The sequence below is a fragment of the Bolinopsis microptera genome, chromosome 1 (assembly GCF_026151205.1).
Source record: "Bolinopsis microptera isolate Bmic1 chromosome 1, MBARI_Bmic_1.0, whole genome shotgun sequence".
Classification (NCBI taxonomy): Eukaryota; Metazoa; Ctenophora; class Tentaculata; order Lobata; family Bolinopsidae; genus Bolinopsis; species Bolinopsis microptera.
The window spans coordinates 9,013,791-9,035,502 of NC_087072.1; the positions used below are offsets into that span (position 1 = coordinate 9,013,791).

General features: G+C 37.9%; 2 protein-coding genes across 2 annotated transcripts in view; both read right to left on the reverse strand.

The window, feature by feature from the left end:
- LOC134811988 (uncharacterized) overlaps nucleotides 1–21,712 on the reverse strand; it is a 93,731-nt gene that overhangs the window by 55,173 nt on the left and 16,846 nt on the right. The gene's annotated exons all lie outside the window — the stretch shown is intronic.
- LOC134811976 (ATP-binding cassette sub-family B member 6-like) overlaps nucleotides 7,513–21,712 on the reverse strand; it is a 122,132-nt gene continuing 107,932 nt past the window's right edge. Inside the window, exons 18-22 of the mRNA XM_063819148.1 lie at nucleotides 10,096–10,169; nucleotides 9,560–9,660; nucleotides 9,216–9,385; nucleotides 8,841–8,947; nucleotides 7,513–8,649 (exon numbers count right to left, since the gene is read on the reverse strand). Of these exons, the coding sequence (XP_063675218.1) occupies nucleotides 8,544–8,649; nucleotides 8,841–8,947; nucleotides 9,216–9,385; nucleotides 9,560–9,660; nucleotides 10,096–10,169 (558 nt within the window). The 3' untranslated portion in view covers nucleotides 7,513–8,543. The remainder of the gene's footprint in view (nucleotides 8,650–8,840; nucleotides 8,948–9,215; nucleotides 9,386–9,559; nucleotides 9,661–10,095; nucleotides 10,170–21,712) is intronic.

Genomic DNA, 21,712 nt, shown 5'->3' on the forward strand with positions numbered 1-21,712 from the left:
AGGGTACGATCATCAAAATCGACGAACGAAATACCAACAAAATCGGGAAACTAGTAACTTTGACTAATGGATAGCAACTTTGAAAAATGTTACAGCCGTTATTGTTGCAAAACCTGTGCTGTAAACTAAACTGTTCCTTAGCATCTGATGGTAAGCTACATAGCAGAGGCTTATTAAACTCAATGTGGTAACTGTTCTGCAATGCGACAAATAAAAGTTATTTGAGAGCTTTTGAAAATGGAGATTAGCGGGTCACGTGACACGATCAGTCTCAAACAGCCGGTTGTTGTGGGGACCGAATCAACGGAATCGTTTGTTTTAGTTATCTTTTTATGCAGCTGAAATAAAAACATTGTGGACTACTATTGAAGACCTACCATCGAGAATTTATATATTTTATTTACCTGAAGTGAAAACACGCTGTTATAATAAAGTGACTGAAACTAACTAGAATTATAGTATCTTATTATATTGAGAAACTATTTATTGAGGACAATATCCACCCAAATTTAACTTGAGAGTCCAAACTTGGATAGAGATGCTCCTGTTTGGGGGGGGGGGGGGGGGGGGGGGAAGGGGGGGCTTCTTTAGATGAGAAAACCTGTTAGACTTAGTAAGTAAATCACTAATAGTAATACATAACATGTCCCTTCGTTCATCATGATACCTGCAATGAACTTATTACTGATAAGGTTTCAGGAAAGCCTAAGTTAGATAGGGTCAGTGTCACTTCATTACGGAATTCAATTAATGCTCCGTTTCTTTTAGAATGTTCGAGTAACGAGTTTTATTGGGATTAATAACGAACATAATTATAACACAATAATATTTTCCGGGAATTATTTCCTCGAAAAGTCGAGGACACTGGTAACCGATAATTAAAATTTTCGCAAGGGCTGCAACCATGTAATAGTATATGACTATGAGGACAGATTGAGAGTCACCTCAGACTGGCTCATGGCGGGAAGTTTCAAAACAAATAACAGTTGCGCACTATATATTACACACTATATTGTATCAGCGCACGTCACTCACATTACACATTGTTTCATCCAGAACTTCTCAAGGACAAAAGAAAATCGCGGCACGATTATTTAGGCCAAAAATGGCGGCGCCGCGACAAGCCAAACTAGGCGAATTCGCGGCGAAAGGTAAAGTATTTGCAGAGCTAAGTTAGAATTAGATGTCATATATTCGTTAACAAGCTCGTTAGTCTAGTTAGATTAGGGAGCGATAGGCGCACCAGGCAAAACAATAGCATCTGCATCTATATTAATAATCTCAATAAATACGTGTGTGTGCGGCGCGGGTAATTTACGATTTATAATCAAGAACACGGTAAGAGGTACGTGGCTGGTTTTTCCGGTATATGGCTGACAAAACTCTGACGAAGTCCAAGAGCCTAAGTTTTTTTAATTGGCCGGTGGTAAAATGTTCAATTTTGTGACCAAAATGTGATACTAAATAGTGTCTCACGTTGTCTCCCTCTCTCCTAGTCCTAGTCCTACTATTATATATATTATACTCACTATACTATTTACTCTCTATACTATGTATTACTAAACCGCCTTACTGTTTTCCAGGCATTAAGACTCATTGAAAGTTGTACTTCAGTAGGTTTATTTTTAGCTCAAAACATTCAATATCAAAGATGACAGGAATAAGAAATTATCTTGTCAGGAGTACGGACACGGTTAAACCGTGGTAAAAATACCAACTTATCAAACGTTTGCAATCCACGAAAAGAGAAAAAGCTATAATATATGTATATATTTAGAAAGATGTGATCATGTCACTGTATTGAGAAAGTGGTCACGTCTGAGATAGTGACCATGTATGATACAATAGACTATTATAATATAGTCGGGAATAGTGAGCAAAGGATTCCCAATATAGACATATTTATTTGTTTTAAAGGGAGTGGTTCTCGACTCTCGTATCAAGGAAAGTGAGAAGAACTTGATAAAATCATGCTCTGAGAGTCAAACTAGGGTCGATCATTACCCAACATAGACAAGAAATAGTCACAACATTGAATAGGAACAGTACTGGATAACATCACCATTCACCTGTTGGTGGCTCAGGACCTGGTTATTGGTTACAGAGGTCCTCTTGACATACAGAAGTGAGCTAATTGCGACATGAACCAAGCTAAGTAGAGCTACAGCTGCGGAATCAACCCAGTACCGAACAATTTCACCTTTTGTCCGATTAACAATATTCATCAGACAATAGGTCAAACAAACCGGCTCAGTGTAAAGGTGCAAACCTTGTGTTTAATCGTAAAATTCATTATAGGTAGTGGTACATATATATTATATTTATACTTATCCACTATACATGAATATTGAATGATACGTCAAAATAAGGTCAAACTTGCTATTTCACAAGCGAAAATATTCACACGTGATAATATAGATGTAAGCCATGCACATTTTCAAAAAAGTGGAGACTGTTCTAAATGGTATGGCAACCTAATACTATTACTAGGCGAAGGCGGTGCTACTGACAAATACATAGTCAAGTTATACACGATTACGAAATTACAAGAAGCAGAAGACGTTTCAATTTCCGTATCAATAACATATTGGTTGCAATTCACCAATATCAAATCGTTATTTAATTTGATGAAAGAAGTTTTGTAAAGGATTTTTAAAGCAATTTGATCATATGCTCCCTTGATCCTAACGTTAAGGGGGGGGGGGGGGGGGGGGGGGGCAATGGATTTCGAGATAGCAGTTGACCAACAAACTAAGACCAGTGACCGAACTTTTGAGGGGGTCCCGGACCCCAACCGCCAAACGGTGCCCGCGGGGCAGCCACGCCCATATTTGGTCCAAATTAGGCCCAATTTAGCCAAATACTCTGAACATGCCCAAAACCCAAATTTTAGGTGCTCTACTTGTAGCTAGTGGTCTCCTGAACTCGTATATGAAATTTCATCAAGATTGGACAAAAAATGACTGAGTTATGAGCCAAAAACCATATGCCCATATTTGGGCATACGCACCAAATTTGGTAGATTTCGTCCCATAAATTGGTCAAATATCAATATTTTTCACTGAAACTTACTTTATATGAAAGGTAAGCCTAAACTACATATTCTCTGTAAGTTATAGCTTTACATCTGTTTAAATGTGGATACTAAGGCGAAAAGACCACAAAAAATGAACTAAATTGCCCATATCTTGGTTCGCGATATTCGCGGAATTGATCTCATTAAAATTGTAACAACTCAATCAGTTTTCAAAATTTTTCCATGAAATTTTCGGAATCGACTCGAAATCGCATTTCCACCTTAGTTTGAGAACAGATTTTTGATTAAGGCCTCAAAAAAAATTTGGCGGCCAAATTCTGAATTTCTCCGGGAAAATTTTGGAATTTGGCCGCCAAATTTTTTTGGAGGCCTTAATCAAAAATCTGTTCTCAAACTAAGGTGGAAATGCGATTTCGAGTCGATTCCGAAAATTTCATGGAAAAATTTTGAAAACTGATTGAGTTGTTACAATTTTAATGAGATCAATTCCGCGAATATCGCGAACCAAGATATGGGCAATTTAGTTCATTTTTTGTGGTCTTTTCGCCTTAGTATCCACATTTAAACAGATGTAAAGCTATAACTTACAGAGAATATGTAGTTTAGGCTTACCTTTCATATAAAGTAAGTTTCAGTGAAAAATATTGATGTTTGACCAATTTATGGGACGAAATCTACCAAATTTGGTGCGTATGCCCAAATATGGGCATATGGTTTTTGGCTCATAACTCAATCATTTTTTGTCCAATCTTGATGAAATTTCATATACGAGTTCAGGAGACCACTAGCTACAAGTAGAGCACCTAAAATTTGGGTTTTGGGCATGTTCAGGGTATTTGGCTAAATTGGGCCTAATTTGGACCAAATATGGGCGTGGCTGCCCCGCAGGCACCGTTTGGCGGTTAGGGTCCGGGACCCCCTCAAAAGTTCGGTCACTGGTCCTAGTTTGTTGGTCAACTGCTATCTCGAAATCAAGTTTCACAAAAAAATATCCATTGGCCCCCCCCCCTTAAATAATGAATTTACTCATTTGGTAGAAATTTAGTTATTGATTGTTGATGATGCTTCAGTAATAAGTGCGCGAGTTTTGCCCTCTTTTACTTTCATAGGCTACATTTAGTTGGAGTATTAGTTAGTAATACTAATAGACTATCGTCTATTTTTTTAAATGTTGCTACTCAACAAACCTTGATGAGATTCGATGAGGAAATTTTGTGTCACGTGGTCCTTTGAGTTTGTTCCCAAATTTGGTGAGGGAGGTGTAGGCAAACGTTTTCAAAGTAATTCAACTAAGGCCAAGGCTCTTTTTTGTAAGCCTCGTGACTCACAGACTCATCAGGAGGCTCAAATATTCTCATAAAACTATTTCTAATTCTAAAGTAAGATAAAAAGAGACTCAGGGATATTTTACATACAACGTAAGCCAGCATAGGGAGAGGGGTTTTATAGACTATTGCAATTTCGACACAATTCCATTCTGTAAAGTTAACAGAGTGGAATATAATTATAAAAGGGTTACAAAGCTTACGTCATATTATGTGACGCCCGCGCCATATTATGTGAACAATCCCCTTCTAGTAATAGTTTGGCGGAGGAAGTAGGAAACGCGTATCATCATGTAGAGGAAATAGAATTCGCAACATGGAACCAACTTACGTTTACAGTTGTAGTTAAACAGTAAACACTCAGGCACCTTTACGGTTTAAAAACGAGGTTCTTTAAATTTCCTTATTAACTATTTCCTATCTCAAAATCTCCATTCAAATGTCAGCTGATTTCCGATTTAATAAATCGGAAATCAGCTGACATTTGAATGCCGGTGCTAAAATTTGTAAGTTACTGATCATCTAATGTATGCAAGAAAATCTAACCAAAGCGAGACGATATACATATATCTCTCTGTATACGAAATTGTTTGTTTCTCGGGTTCAAGTGCTCTACTAAACAAATAGGAGCTTTTTATACTAGTCCATATAAACATATAAAGGCTGAAACCAGTGAAAGTTCTCGGTTCTCTACCCTACTTTGAATTTGGTATCAGTTTATTTACTTTATCGGTTAATTGTTGGCCGGGCCAAACTGTAAGCAGTCAAAGTCACGGATGGCCTTAATTATAAACAAATATGGGCAAAGTATTCAAATAAGAGCAGTACACAAGTTATAATTTCGAAATTAATTTTGGTCCTTAATGAAAATTGAAAGGGCGATTAGCAAAAACAGTCCGAATAAAAAACAAGGACTGAACCAATTATCAATTTTTGAGAATCCAAATTTAGAACTTTGGTGCATTCCCACTCACAGACTCGTTTAAAAGTTATACCTTAGTCGGTAATATTATGGGGGGGGGGGGGGGCTAACCCCCCCCCCCCCCCCCCCCATAATATTACCGACTAAGGGCTTTATTTTAGAATGTGAGTATGACTATGACTGCTACTAGCTTCAAAAAAATATTGAATTGAAGCTAGTAGCAGTCATAACGTAAGCATACTTGATGAAAGAGGTGGATGAAAGAAACGTTAAACATATTATGACTGATATACCAAAAGGAACACCAAAATTTGACTCGGGGGTTAAATTATGGGGGGTAAAAATATGGACTGTTATAAATATGGTTATTTGGCCCGAAAATACCCAAATTTGACACTCCACACTTTTAATTTCGACTTTCCTTTCGTGAAAAAATCTCAAATCGAAAATATTGATCAATATTTTCCGAAATTATAACCACATTACCGCTTTCACATCAAATTTAATATTTTTACTTTAGATATCCGATCCCTATCAGGTGTTAAAGTACATTTGTTCTGCTACACATGGAGCGTTATTTTAGAATGTGAGTATGAGTATGACTATGACTGCTATCGAAATCTGGTGATTGAAATTCAGTTTTCAGTTGCATGGTGTAAATATTCACAGCTCACGAATTGTACACTGCAACGAAACAGCTGATGCTGAACTTGTATTATTCATCTGAAGTTGCTGATCTGAAATTTAAATTGTTCCTAGTTAACTCCTCAAATTGAAAGGATGGGGGGAATAGACTTTTTGAACCAGTACTAGCTTCAATTCAGCAAACAATAACGTAAGCATACTGAATGAAAGAGGTGGATGAAAGAAACGTTAAGCATATTATGACTGATATACCAAAAGGAACACCAAAATTTGACTCGGGGGTTAAATTATGGAGAGTAAAAATATGGACTGTTATAAATATGGTTCTTTGGCCCGAAAAGGACAAAATTGGACCCCCATAATATTACCGACTAAGGTATGTAAAATTGTAATTGTGTAATTAGCTCTATCGAAGATGTCAAGAGACGATGTATACTTGCTAACATTGCTTTTCAGAACTACAAAAAAGTCTGGGAACAAGGTAGACGTATACCCTTGAAGATTCGACTCAAGATATATGAAGCACAAGTTGTTTCAATACTGATGTATAATTGCAACAGTTGGGCAACATCTAAACAACTCCTTCAAAAACTTGATGTCTGCCACAGGAATCATCTCCGTACGATCATCGGCATGACCTACCCTAATATCATACGAAATGTGACTCTATACAAACGCTGCGAAGTTGTTCCACTAAGTGAGCGTGTTGCTCGTGCACGGTGGAGAATGCTCGGTCACATCCTCCGCAGTGATAATAACTCACCTGCCCAGCTTGCCTTACATTTTGCTGTAGAGAGTCAGAGTTTGATGAGAGGTAGAGTCGGACGACACCAGTCAAACTTGTTAAAAACTATTTTGAACGATTTAAGTGACAGAAACTTTAGACTTGTAAATATAGACGATTTATACCATTTAAGACTTTTTGCAACAGATAGAAAAGCATAGAGAGAGTTAAGCATGATTTAGTTTATTCTGTGTTATTTTTCTCTTGGTGACTTATCAGGTCATCAAGATGTTCTTTATGTTCTATTTTTGATTTGAATAAAGTTATATAATAATATACTAGCTTCAATTCAGCAAACAATAACGTAAGCATACTGAATGAAAGAGGTGGATGAAAGAAACGTTAAGCATATTATGACTGATATACCAAAAGGAACACCAAAATTTGACTCGGGGGTTAAATTATGGAGAGTAAAAATATGGACTGTTATAAATATGGGTCTTTGGCCCGAAAAGGACAAAATTGGACCCCCATAATATTACCGACTAAGGTATGTAAAATTGTAATTGTGTAATTAGCTCTATCTGAAACATGTAATGCGGGTTAATTAGGGTGGGAACGTATGACTAGTTATTCAGTAATATGACTAGTTACTCAGTAATTTGGTTGAGGCGCACGCGCTCCTAGTTCAAGTTACGAAATGAGGATCATGACAGTTGTGACTTACATTGTGATTTGAATTACACCTCGTCTGTTAGAAAGGTTGTCCAGGTAACTAAACCGTAATCACTGAATCTACTAGGCCCCTAGTTATTCTGATTTGTTGAGGATAAGACTGATTTAAAATAAAAATACGTTGAATTGAATGTTTAATAAAAATTAACAGAATGAGGTATATAGACTATAGATGTGGATTCTTGTGAAGAGGTACAGCATTTGTTACACTTGACAGCAGTAAACCAATCAGCCTCTATTATTGACCAATCAAACCCCGGAATCACTGTCACGTGTTAAAAGGTACCTCCTCACAAGAATCCTCGTCTATTCACACATCACAGCACAATATACAAAAACATATAGAGTGAAATGTGCGGGGCACATTACGACCAAGGCACACAACTGAATCCAGTGAAACGAAATTCTATTAGCATACAGTTGCACTAACAGGAAACTGAGGAAAACTAAAATTCTATACACAGTACACAGTGCGGTAAAATACAAAGCACCATTTCTTGAAAACATAACACGGAGTAATAAATACACATAAACAGGTCAACAAAACCCGGATGAGACAATAAATATTGATCGATCAATATCTACTGATTCATCCGGGTTAAGGTGTATTTAAGGATCATAATAATAACTTACTACCAATCATCTATAATTATGTTACACAAGACAGGGGGGCAAAATGGTTAATAACGGTCTGGGTAAGGGTCACCGAACCTTGAAATTCGATCGTGGCACAGCCCCATGGCCTATACCTATCTATCTACTCTGTTAAATTAATTAAATACTCTGTTAAATTATCGCATATTAGCAAGTAATAATACGACCGCATTTAAACGGGTAGTTGAGCAAACTAGCACTATCATCCACGCACAGCCACATACCTAGTTACCGTAAACATCCACTCATTTACCAGGCATCTCTTACTTTCATCATTACAATTACATGTGTGTGTCTAAAACAAGTCCCACCCAGAGGGTCACATTAAAAGGGGGTCTGACTATTTAGCTGACTACTATAACCAAGAAAGACAATAATAAAACCACACAAAGTCAATAAGCCAGGAGTTCATATTCATATAACTGTACACGCATATCAATTAACGGCTTTACAGATTATGAAAGGAAGTGATGGTGGCAGGTGAAGACTTCTTCTAATCCTTTACGGTTTCTCGATCTCTCTGTCGTCGGCTAGTTCCTCGTTACCTGAGATCTGTTGGTTCCACATTTCGCAATAAACAGTACCTTGTTCAAGTAGTTCCTCGTGCCTGCGGGTATAACTACTTTAGAACACAACATCTTCAGAGCCAGGAAATAGGGAACGGAAGTTGTGGATTAACATTGAAACATGTGGCATGTATCTGTCACATATATAATAGCTGTGTGGTAAAAACACACAGTAGAATAAAGCTGACAGATATAATGCAACAGTGGTATGACTATCAGAAGTGTCACTCACGTCCCCCGCTCCACGATGCGACCCTCCTTCAGCACTAGTATCTGGTGACAGTGGACAATGGTAGAAAGTCTGTGAGCTATTATCAGAGACGTCTTACCCTCACACACCTGCAGAGGGGGTGGTTAGGCTGGAGAGATATTTAGGGTGGGGTTTAAATGGAAGAGAGTGGTTTTAAAATACATCTATCAAACTTGCTAGCTTGACAGGTAAATGACAAACGTGCTCTGTTTGGTAAACAGCAAGATTCCACGCAAATTGTTGAATTATTTTGATTAAAATGAATAAACCTACTGTCTCAATGTCTCCTCCCAACACTACATCTACATTGTAGTGCACTGTAAAAATACTATTCTATACTCTCCCAACACTTCGTACCTTGTTAAGAGAAGCCTGGATGTTACGTTCAGTGTTTGTGTCCAGCGCTGAGGTGGCCTCGTCTAACAGCACAATCTGAGGTGACTTGAGCAGTGTCCTGGCTATGGCTACCCTCTGTTTCTCTCCCCCTGACAACTTCAGTCCTCTCTCTCCCACCTTCGTGTCGTATCCTGGGAGGAAGTGGTCTTGTTATTGTTATTATTAGAACGAACAGCACATTATTTTGTTCGCAGATTATTGAGGATTTGAATGTGAGAGTTCTATCAGACCCAGAAATAATGCCTCAAAGAGAAACATGACATGATCAAGTGAAGTATCACAGGCTCAAGTTACTCCAAACTAACCGTCCGGGAATGAGACAATAGAGTCGTAAATATCAGCGTTTCTGGAAGCTTCCTCCACTTCTACATCGGTACTCTCTACTCGACCATACCGGATATTGTATCTGTAGGAGGAGGCGGTTTATTTCACATTTTACAAAGGTGCTATCTAAAGCTCTAAAGGAATTACAACAATTCATATTGGACGTGATCAACTCACCAGTGTTGCGACACACATTTTCAGAGAAAAATCTCATTTTTAAACAAAGAAGTAACGTTAACAAAGAAGTAACGTTAACAAAGAAGTAACGTTAACAAAGAAGTAACGTTAACAAATAAGTAACGTTAACAAATAAGTAACGTTAACAAAGAAGTAACGTTAACAAAGAAGTAACGTTAACAAAGAAGTAACGTTAACAAAGAAGTAACGTTAACAATTAAGTAACGTTAACAAAGAAGTAACGTTAACAAAGAAGTAACGTTAACAAAGAAGTAACGTTAACAAAGAAGTAACGTTAACACTAAACAAAGAAGTAAAGTTAACAAAGAAGTAACGTTACCTGATAGTGTCGTTAAAGAGAACTGTGTCTTGAGGCACAACACCTATAGCTTTCCGTAGAGACTGTTGTGTAACCTGAAGTGGAACAGGAAATAAAAACTAAAATAATCGGCTATTAAGTTCATGTTAGAACAACTGGTATTAAGTAAGGCAAATTTGGCATTTTACTGATACAGAAAAACTGATAATTTCACATAAATTTCGGACCAGGTTCTTCCGCTGGTCCCACTGCGCATTACTTCTGTGTATTAATACATGGATTTGCACAGTCAAACATCCTTGGCACCGAATCATTCTCACTAGCCAGATGTTACCAAGCCTGTTACAAAGTGCGGACACGGTTTTCATGGGGCCTATTTTTGACTACCTTATCGGACCTTATTTGACCGGACATTAAATGAACGGACATAATTATGAACGGACATAATAAATGAACGACCGAAGGCATTCAAAACCATCAAAAATCCAAATTTAACTTAAATAATAACTTCGAAGAAGTGAACGAGGAAGCCGAAGATCAAGAAAGTGATCATGCCGTAATGTGATACTTAGAATATTTAAATTGTATAATAACTCGTTTTTCATTGATCTAATGATATAGTTTAGTCCGAATCCGATGATAGAAATTACAATTGACTGAAATTAAAAAGTTGTCATATCCTAAACATGAGCTCGCAGCACTGGAATAATTTTGGAAAAAATCTCGGACTTTAACTTGGACGGACCTTAAACAGACGGACTTTATTTGAACGGACATTAAGATGAACGCTAGGACCTCCAATTAATGTCCGTTCAAATAAGGTCCGAAAAGGTATTCTCCAGGTAAGACTCGGATTGGCGTGCTTTCAAGGACGTCGTCTATATTTCAATATATTATTTATAATTATATATGACATATAATCTACGCTCTATTGAGGTGTTTCAAGCGGGATTGAATTCTAAACAATCTGTAAACAAAGGAGCTCTGAAAGAGAATAAATTCTATTATAGACTCTTGTATTATTGTAGACCGTTTATGTAACAACACACAGACTTAACACTGTTGTATCATTGTGTCGGTAGAACGAACAAACAGTTCAGTTACAGTTTACACAAAAGGTGCCTTGAAAAAATGATTCATTATTTTTACACTCATTGACACTAATACGGTTGTATTAGTCAATAAGTAAGTAGTAAGTAGAGAAGGACATAATATAATAATCTCTCTAATTGCTCTTTTTAAGCATGAGATGGGGAAGGAGGAAGATGAGGAGGATGATGTTAGAAGGTTGGAGAAACTCTGAAGGAGAGCTAAGTTTGAGCTAGTATATAGAACAATTGCACTGCCACATGTGAAATGGTTATCTGATGAGTGATGAGGGCGGTAGTAAAGTCTTAAAGTCACCACAGCTACACTTAAACCATATTATCATTTACAATTTTGAGTACATACGATGAGTTTGTTTTTCGTTCTAATTCTAATGGTAGCTCTGGAACTGGTGATGGGTCCCAAAAGGTGCCGTCTTAAGAGTCTCGGTTGCTGGACTGACGATCCTTTCAAAGCAGAGGCAACATTCATGATCTAAGTCCAAAATCTTGCGAAGCAGTCGAATAATCAATGGGCAGATCCAATTACAGTGAATAAGATAATAGTTAGGGAGGGTATGTAATGGCGTGGGATTAGTTTAGTAAAAGCAATTTGACTTCAAGAATCACTAGTTGGAAGCCTAAACTAAAGGATTTTTATAGGTGGCAATTTTTATTTTGGCGGGAACACCCATATACGGGCCACGCCCTTTTTCAGGGTTTCGCGGTCACTCGAATTTTTGTATTTCAGCCCAGGAAGGTCTTAAAGACTATTCCGATACACCAAAATGTGCCTAATAGCCACATTTATATACAACTTATGAAGCAACATATACCTTAAAATGCTTCGTTTCGGAAATATGGCCGAAAAACGGTTTTTGGCTTGACGCAGTTCATAATTTCCGTGATTTTTGGCATTTCCGCCTAGGAAGGTCGTAGAGACTATTCTGATACACTAAAATGTACATAATGGCCACATTTATATACAACTTATAAAGCAACATATACCCTAAAAGACTTATTTTCGGAAATGTGGCTGAGAAACGGATTTTTGCCGAGCGAACAATGACAATATTCACAAATGGGCTATTGGACTGTTAACTAGAAAGATCTTAAAGACTCATGAGCAACACAGCATTTGTAAGATTACTCACTTTCTGTCCAGAAAAACCTACAAAAATTGGAGATTGATCTACTTTATTGGGCATCTCTCATAATGGGCCAGGCCAGCAGCATATTTGTGTCTTACGAAAGGGCAATTTTTCAAAATTACGGTTTCTTTAGTAAAGGTGAATGGGTCAGTTGCTAACAGCAAATTGTTCGCAATTACCGACTCCTGCACATCATACTATACTCAAAAACGCTCACTTTAGGAGTCATTAATAAATAACTACTACACGATTTGTGAAAACTCCAACAATTTTTCCTTGGCACCAATTTAGCCAAAATGTAATGACCAAAATTCAACTTTTGATTTATTCATTCCATGAAACCATTATATGTACTAAGAATACGGGACCTAAAATAACTCGGCACTGGATCCGGGCCAGATTGTCGCTTGACCACTGACCAGTACCCCACTTTATAATTATAATTGACTTCACTGCCTCGACCAATATTGGTCTGTAATCCCTGGATTGAAATCTGTTGGCTGCAGTTTAATTTAGCTCATTTACCATAATAGTAATACCGCAGTGGTTTGGTTTGCATAGATTTTCCCATTGTATGATGATAATGTCTTAATGTGTGTCATTCCTTCGTTTTTTAATCAAGTGGTTACTGGCTAGCTCTTTTGTTATTACAGCTGCCTCGAGATCTTATCTAGGGCACAATACATTAGTACTAGAACATTAGAACTGTAATTCTAGAACTTCAGATTAAGATTACTTGGCCGAATGGCAGGGTTCGATATTCGACTCTAAAACGCTCAGTTTAGGAGTGATTAGTAGATAACTACTGCATGATATGCGAAAACTCCAACTAGACAAGGATCATTCTTAATCAAAGTGTTCCTCGACTTGTACTTAAGTCTTGTAACCTACTGGAGTTTGGGCCACTGAATCGAATACGACCTGATATTAATTTTAGGATGTCGGGAAATTCATTAAGATTTTTGTTCTTTGGTTTTTCAATTGTGCTACAAATCCGAGTTTGAGTTGATAACATCGAATTTCTTGTTTGACTCTCAAAGAGAAGAACCAAGGCTTAGGTTCCTCTTTTTGGCTCTGAGATCCAACTTTAAGATCGGACTTCGGAGATCCTCGCGTCATAGATCATGTAAGTGTAACATCAGTACCGTAGATCAGACTTTTGCTTGATATTGGACCTATAAATCTAATTATATATATTCGAAACGGGATGTAACCAAGGTTAATTTAGATAAGATATACCAGCTTTCGGGGTTACAAGACCCCACGAAAGGCAGGCATAGCATCCTAAATCCTCATGCTATCCTCACATTGACCATCTAGGTCCAGACTCCAGCCTCTCATTAAAAAACAGCTATTAGGCCCGAGATCCGTCCCTTGTCCCGTAGTGTCCCGTCAGTAAGAGATCGTTCAGATTTTGGTCATTTAGAACCCTCCCCGCTCTAAAATCCACTTTACCCAAAGCTGGAAAAATTTCACATGTGAAACCTAAATAGCTAAATCAGCATCTTGAGACCTTCTATTATATAAACCCCGTGATCCTTCTATAAGCTTATAACTTATATAAGGCATTGCATGCCGAAATTAAGATTCACCTCAACTGGTAATATGAACCTGGTATGTTACCTGAATGTCCTCAGTCAAATCTCGAACCCTGCTAATGCTATTCTGCCAAGTAACCTTAATCTGAGGTTCTAGATGTACAGTTCCAATGTTCTAGTATTTGTGCCCATGCCCCAGATAAGATCTCGAGGCAGCTCACAGCTGAAATAACAGAAGAAATAGCCAGTCACCACTTGATTAAAAAACGAGGGAATGACACACATTATCATACGATGGGAAAATCTATGCGACTAAAAAAAAGAGTATGGGGTCATTCTGAAGTGGGAACCAAACCACTGCGGTATTATAGGAAATTAGCTAAATTAAACTGCGGCCAACAGATCTCAATCCAGGAATTACAGACCAATATTGGTCGAGGCAGCGAAATCAATCATAATTATAAAGTGGGGTACTGGTCAGCGGTCAAGCAACAATCTGGCCCGGATCTAGTACCGATTTATTTTAGGTCCGGTATTCTTGGCACATATATCATGGTTTCATGGCATGAATAAATAAAAATTTGAAGTTGAATTTTGGTCTGGCACGTCACACATTTTATTTAAATTGGTGCCAAGGAAAAATTGTTGGAGTTTTCACAAATCATGCAGTAGTTATTTATTAACGACTCCTAAAGTGAGCGTTTTTGAGTATATGATGTGCATGAGTCGGCAATTGCGAACAATTTGCTGTTAGCAACTGACCCATTGAACTTTACTAAAGAAACCGTAATTTTGAAAAATTGCCCTTTCGTAAGACACAAATATGCTGCTGGCCTGGCCCATTAAGAGAGATGCCCAATAAAGTAGATCATTCTCCAATTTTTGTAGGTGTTTCTGGACACAAAGTGAGTCATCTTACATCTTGTGACAAATGCTGTGTTGCTCATGAGTCTTTAAGACCTTTCTAGTTAACAGTTCAATAGCCCATTTGTGAATATTGTCATTGTTCACTCGGCAAAAATCCGTTTTTCAGCCACATTTCCGAAAATAAGTCTTTTAGGGTATATGTTGCTTTATAAGTTGTATATAAATGTGGCCATTATGTACATTTTAGTGTATCAGAATAGTCTCTACGACCTTCCTAGGTGGAAATGCCAAAAATCACGGAAATTATGAACTGCGTCAAGCCAAAAACCGTTTTTTCGGCCATATTTCCGAAACGAAGCATTTTAAGGTATATGTTGCTTCATAAGTTGTATATAAATGTGGCTATTAGGCACATTTTGGTGTATCGGAATAGTCTTTAAGACCTTCCTGGGCTGAAATACAAAAATTCGAGTGACCGCGAAACCCTGAAAAAGGGCGTGGCCCGTATATGGGTGTTCCCGCCAAAATAAAAATTGCCACCTATAAAAATCCTTTAGTTTAGGCTTCCAACTAGTGATTCTTGAAGTCAAATTGCTTTTACTAAACTAATCCCACGCCATTGATATTCCTGACATATCCTCATTCCTCCCTAACTATAACGCAGTAACCAGATCTCCCAATTTGTTTCAAAATTTCCCAAAATTGTGGCGGGGTTATCGGTTTTTTATCCAAAATTGTGAACAATTGTGCGGGAAGTTCTGAAAACTGCTGTTAGTGTAAATTTGCGCGGAAAACAGCTCAAAGTGCGAATATGTGCGTACTGCGGTCAACGGTCACAGGTGCGATTCTAGTTCCACAACCGCCGCACCTAAATGTTGCTCTCAATAGGAGAGGTAAGAAGGGCAGGAGAACAATTACCTAGTGACAGTTGCTCTTTTAGTGTAACCATTTCCAGCTCAATGTTCTTCCTCTCCTAGTGACGACTGATGACAGTGTTTAGTGAGACATCTGTTGACACAATTTGGGATTCAATTTACTGAACGAGTGTTTTCAATTGTGATAATTTATTCACATATTATCTTATTTGCCGCAGATACACCGTAAGTGACATGTTTTGAACATCAAGACGTTCTTGATAAAATAGACTTTCCTAGCGTGCTGTCTCCGTAACCTTCCGTTGATCGTATGTATTATTTGCGGTATTCATTTATGGAACTGCCTAGCAGAATAATGAAAAACCATTCAACAGAAAATTATGGCCGAAACTCAGTCACAATAAGAAAACTTAATTCAATCATTATATTAATGGAGTGTTATAAAGTTGTTGTACTCTATAAGTGTATATTCACCTACAAGCATAACTGCTTGGCGTGATGAGGTACATCTTTGATTGGTCGAAGGTCTTTCAACAACACAGCATCATCATTTTCATAGTAGTCCCCGGCTTATGACGGGTTCATAGCGGTATTAAACATGTTTTTCTGGGCCCAAACATTCTACGCTCCTACTATGCTATTACTGGTCTCTTGACTAACTCCCAATCATCTGTCCATATGGTATTGTTTCTGGACAAATAGATGGTATACGATGCCCTCAGGCTGATCTCAGCGATCTTCATGCAGGCCTTCTTCTTCTCTTTGTTGTTTACGTTCAGGTGGTTCGTAAAGGTTGGGAGGCTATAGTTGTAAATGCCTCGAGCTCCCACTTCTACTGTCTGGAGCTTGCAAGCCCATCCGTTGGCTTCTATCTCTTCTGTCAGCTGCTGATATCTCTTCATCTTTCGCTTCTCTTGATCAGCAAAGTTCTGCTCATTTCCACAAGTCAGCTCCATTAGATAAACCTTCTTTGCTTTATCTGAATAGATCACTACATCAGGTCTTAGTGGTGTAGCTGCAATGTGCTGCGGGAAGTTCCTCTGTCTCTCATCCTCATCAAATATTATCTTCCAGTCGTTGGCATCTGAAAAGAAATATCTTTTGGTCTTATGATGAGTTGGGTCAGCTAAGGTAACCTTCTCGCGCTTATTGCCTGCCTTGTGAAAGACCGACGGTGCCCTCTTCGATTCCTTGGCGATGTCGGAATTAAACTCTTCAATCTGTGATGAAACAGTCTTCATGATTTCACGTAGGACCTGATCATGGCGCCAGTTGAAACGTCCCTGTCTCAGTGCAACCTTGCAGAACGTGAGGATATGATTGAGTGTCCCTTGTTTGCTGCAGAGTTTACAGTTTCCTGAAACGGCTTTATTCCAAAGCTTTAGGTTGCTAGGTGTTGACGCAGTGTCATGGATAGCATTGACATGAAACTTTAACAGTTCCGGACTAAGTTGATAGATCAGGTTATTCCACGTGGTGTCAAATGTCATTGTATTTTCCCATGTGAGAAAGAGGTTTTGCCGCTTTTTGTCAAAAAGTGAACAAATAAGTGTCTCTTCATCAAAGGTCCTCACCATGTTGGTTAGCAGTTTCCTCTCTGATGTGTCCTCATATCTTGTCCCATACCCGAGGCCAGTTGTACCAACTGCAGGTTTTCCAACTAACTCTTGGAAGTAAAGTTGGCGCTGACGGTCTTTCAGCTCTTTGGGATAAGACCACATCTTCTGTGTGTCTGCAATAGCCTTATGGTTAGAGTACACTTTTTTGATGTAGGGGTCACTTGAGTTACAAAGTTGGTGTCCCTTAATAAGTTGGATGACTTTGTACTCAGTGCAGATGTTTTTCAGCTGCAATCCTTTCTGGTCTCTACTCCTGTAGAGGACGGTGGTGGTACAAGGATGCGCAATCCCTAGCCACTTCTTAAGGTATCTGTTACACAGTGCCTCAAGCTCTCTCACAAATGTGATGGGTAGGTTATAAACAGTAAACCCCCATGACATCTTACTAATGATGAGGTGGTTATACACCCACGCCTTCATTGGACCGGTGATTTCATCATTAGACGTTGTTTCCAAAAGGTCCTCTAACTTCTTCTTAATCATGGACCGAATTTCCTTCACCTCAAGATCTACATACATGTACATTCCTAGGAACTTCATTGGTGCTTGGATAATGGACGGCACCTGTTGTTCGCTTTGTACAAACTCTGCATCATAGGTATTGTACTTTCCTCCAGTACACTTCATAGACATAGACAGGCACTTCGATGGTTTAGCCTTCATTTTCTTCGACCAGTCCAGGAACTCTTCTACTACCTTCAACATCTTCAACATAAGGAAAGGCATAAAGGGGTAAAATGATTGGATGTTCAGGCGATGTCATTGTTATCCGACAGGTTCATTAAAGACAACGGACAACCACACGCTGCACAAGTGCACGTGTAGGTTTAATAATGGCAACGACTTGTCTGGGGAAGCTGTAGTTCTAGTCGCGCCAAGTTCTTGGTACACGTGAGCCGGGGAGCGCCAGGACACCTGACCTAGACACTCTCCGGAGACAGTGTTCACAGTACCTGTTGCTGCAGCTGTACCTGTTGCTGCAGCTGTACCTGTTGCTGCAGCTGTACCTGTTGCTGCAGCTGTACCTGTTGCTGCAGCTGTACCTGTTGCTGCAGCTGTACCTTTTGCTGCAGCTGTGGCTCGAGTCTCAAACTTGAGTGATTCGTCGAGCACAACTATGACCTTAATGAGCGGCTCGTACTTTGTTTCATTTTCGCTTTATTTTTAGTACTAATCCTGATTGAATTGATCTATCTACTAAGTCAAGCGTTTTGTATATTAAGTATAATTGTGTTGTCAAGAACTTACACTCATGATTAGTATTGTTGTAGCACTAGACTAGATATGCCTGCAAATCAATATAGGTCCGGTATATTTTGCGCGGATCGGAACCGCATATTTTTGTTCCCCTCAAAATGTTAGAATTTATATAATATCCACCTCCTTTGAACAAAAGATTCCTAAATCCCATACAATGGAAAGTAAAAGCAAACATTGTCAGAACAATTCAATAAGTACAATAATTTGTAGCCGATCGTGATTTCATTATACTATTCGGTATTTAATAATTATACTTTTTACTGATTACCAGGTCTGTCTGTTTTAATCACTACAGTTACAGAGTAATAATATTATGTCGCTGAATATCGTCTGGTGACAATTATTCAGTTATTACTATAAATAATATATTATTTATCATCGTTCTTCATCTTTAAGGAGTGTAATCAGAACAAAATCAACAATTTATCTTGAACGAGTTAGTGGTATTAATTACCGTATTTAACTGCGGTTCGTGACAAAGATTGTTATGGCTCCTATCAAACATCAGTCACAGGTTTTTTAATCTCTTCTGTTGTTAATATTAAATTGCTTTCCAAGATTTTAAGAGGACATATCTTCTATAACTTCCTGATAATCTCATATCATGAATGTTTTATTGTATTTACACAGCCATAGTTAAAATTTATAAAAGACACACCCGAAGACAGGGTTTAACTTTATCTTGGTTGAAGTATAAACTCTATAGATCCCACAATTCCAGTGTTTATACACATCAAAATAATAACCAGAAAGCAGAAGTGTTCGATACTTTGACATTTTGTTATAAAATTTTAGACATAAAAAGCATTGTCCTGAAGTTTATAATGAATACAGATTAACATACTGAATATAGAAGCCTGGAAGTGAATGGTGATGAAAGTGATGATAACCCACTCAAATTCTCCCACACATATCAGGATTACTGTATTCAATGCGGTAGAATTATTACTCACCAGCACATTGTTTTGCACTGCACACACCACACAGCATATAACTCAAAGCACCGATCTCAGGCTCACGTCTCAGCTTTCTTTGTTTTTGAATTAGTAAATTTCACAGCTGCTGGTGTAGGGGAACTATTTGAGTTGATTTGCCTATCACAGTATCACCTACGTTTTTAGTGTAACGACAATTTTAATAAACCTGTTATTTGTAGTCCAAAGGCTGATTTAAAACTCCAAATCTAACCATTCCTCGTCCTCCTAGCCTCTCTCAGTTATCACAATTTAAACCTATCATGGTATCTACCACCATCAAAACAACCACAATTAAGTAATTATGATAATTCAATGTCTACTCACAAGACCTGTTACACCCATCAATATGCAGGATTCAGTACACGCATTATCTATTTGGTAGCTGCTAATCTGGAGGAGCTGTGGCCCAATTAGACACATTTTGGGGCGATAAGGTATATTTCCTATATTTCCATACTCGTGAATCTTGATCGCAGCTATGTAGGAGTCATATTACGGATTACATAGTCACAATAGTGACTTTAATAGATAATATGTTCCATTTTCTTCTCAGCCCGACCTTCTCATTCTCATGACCTTAAAGTTGAAGTGTCAGATTCGTGCGTATCTGAGTCATGAAACATGAAAGTTGTGCGATTAGATGGCTCGAATTGTGCGATTTTCATTTGCTGAATTGGTAAACAGTTTGTATAATGTTTGGGGTGGCGAGAATTTTTGTTGTTTGTTTGCTTCGAAGCAGAATGAGATCAAATAATCAGTGTGGAATTAAGTTAAATGTCTGAGAAAATACTGTACAATGTACGTAGAAATGACTTAGCATGTTGTTACTGTTACACAGCCAGTTATCATTGTTCCCAGCTGTATGCCGGGACATTTCGCTGTAACAACAGGCATGTTCTTACAATTAGTATTGTTGTTAAGAGCCATTAAAGGTAATGAGGGAGATTACCACATCGAGGTTGAAACTGTGAGAACTCTCCGAGAGAAAGCAGCTGTTACACTCCTTTGTTACCTGCGCTAGCTTGTATTGTATTGTATAATAACGTTCACAAATAACCGCTCAGCTAGATTAGAAGACTCCGACATTTGCATCTGTCTGTGAATTACAAATCAGGTTAAAGTGTATTTAGTGTAATAGTATCTACCCAGTGATTCATGTTTCATATGTACAAGAGTACAAGGACAGTTGTCTAGCCCTTGTTAAGATCTTGGCTTACAATTATAATCGTTTAACTTCAATGGTTTAGTCATGAGGCCCATCGTTAGTCACTCTTTGTCACTCTTCGTCACTGAATAATACATTTTGACTTTTGTTCTTTCCATACACAGCAAATTCTCCGACTCATTCTACCCAAATTTTATCTCTTATATCACATGTACTATACTATGTAGTAGTCAAGTGACGTTTAAAGACTTTGGCCACAGACATTAGACAAGATTTAACTTTTGTGTGGAGCTCAGTTCTGAAAATCACGGTATTTTTCTCACAGTCACAATGACACTAACATAACCTGACATGGTAGTCAAAGTGTAAGACATAAAATTGTGACTCGCTTGGAGCCACGCGTCTTCTTAACTTCTATCAGTTTCGGGTGGGCTAATTAGAACAAATTTATTCCAACAATTAGACAATAATATATATAATATTACAAATTCGATTTCATAATATCAGCGAATGACTGACGAGTCAGCGTCTCAACAGTCGACATTTGGTTAAGTATTGAGACCCTGACAAAGCGAATTGTTGAATATTTATTGACTAAACCATTTGTTATCTTCTATTGGTAGCGCCTGCTAGATTGGGCACTAGACACTGCTTTACTGACTGCTTGGTGACTGATAATTAAGCATCCAAGAATCCTGATGCTATTTCATGAAAATGTTTCTTGACTCTTATTTTTGAACACTTTATATCTTTGGAAACTCTTTATAACTCTGAGATCTAACTCTGATTTAAGCGCATTTCTTCAGTATCTTTCTAATGCCCGTGGACAAGGATAATCAGAATCAAAATTGATTAATTTATAATAAAAAATAAATCAAATTATTCAACCATTCATAAACTTCATTACTTATTACAAATTTACAGAATCAAGCTGTACACTTAGATTATTTTATGATATGTATAATATTGGTCTTGTACTTGCGATTAGTTTTTGGTTGCTAATTTCATTTGTTGATAATTGATCATAAACTAGTTAAATAGATCTAGAATCAGTGTTAATGTAAATTGACGCAATAGTAACAGTGGCCAGTGCTAAATATC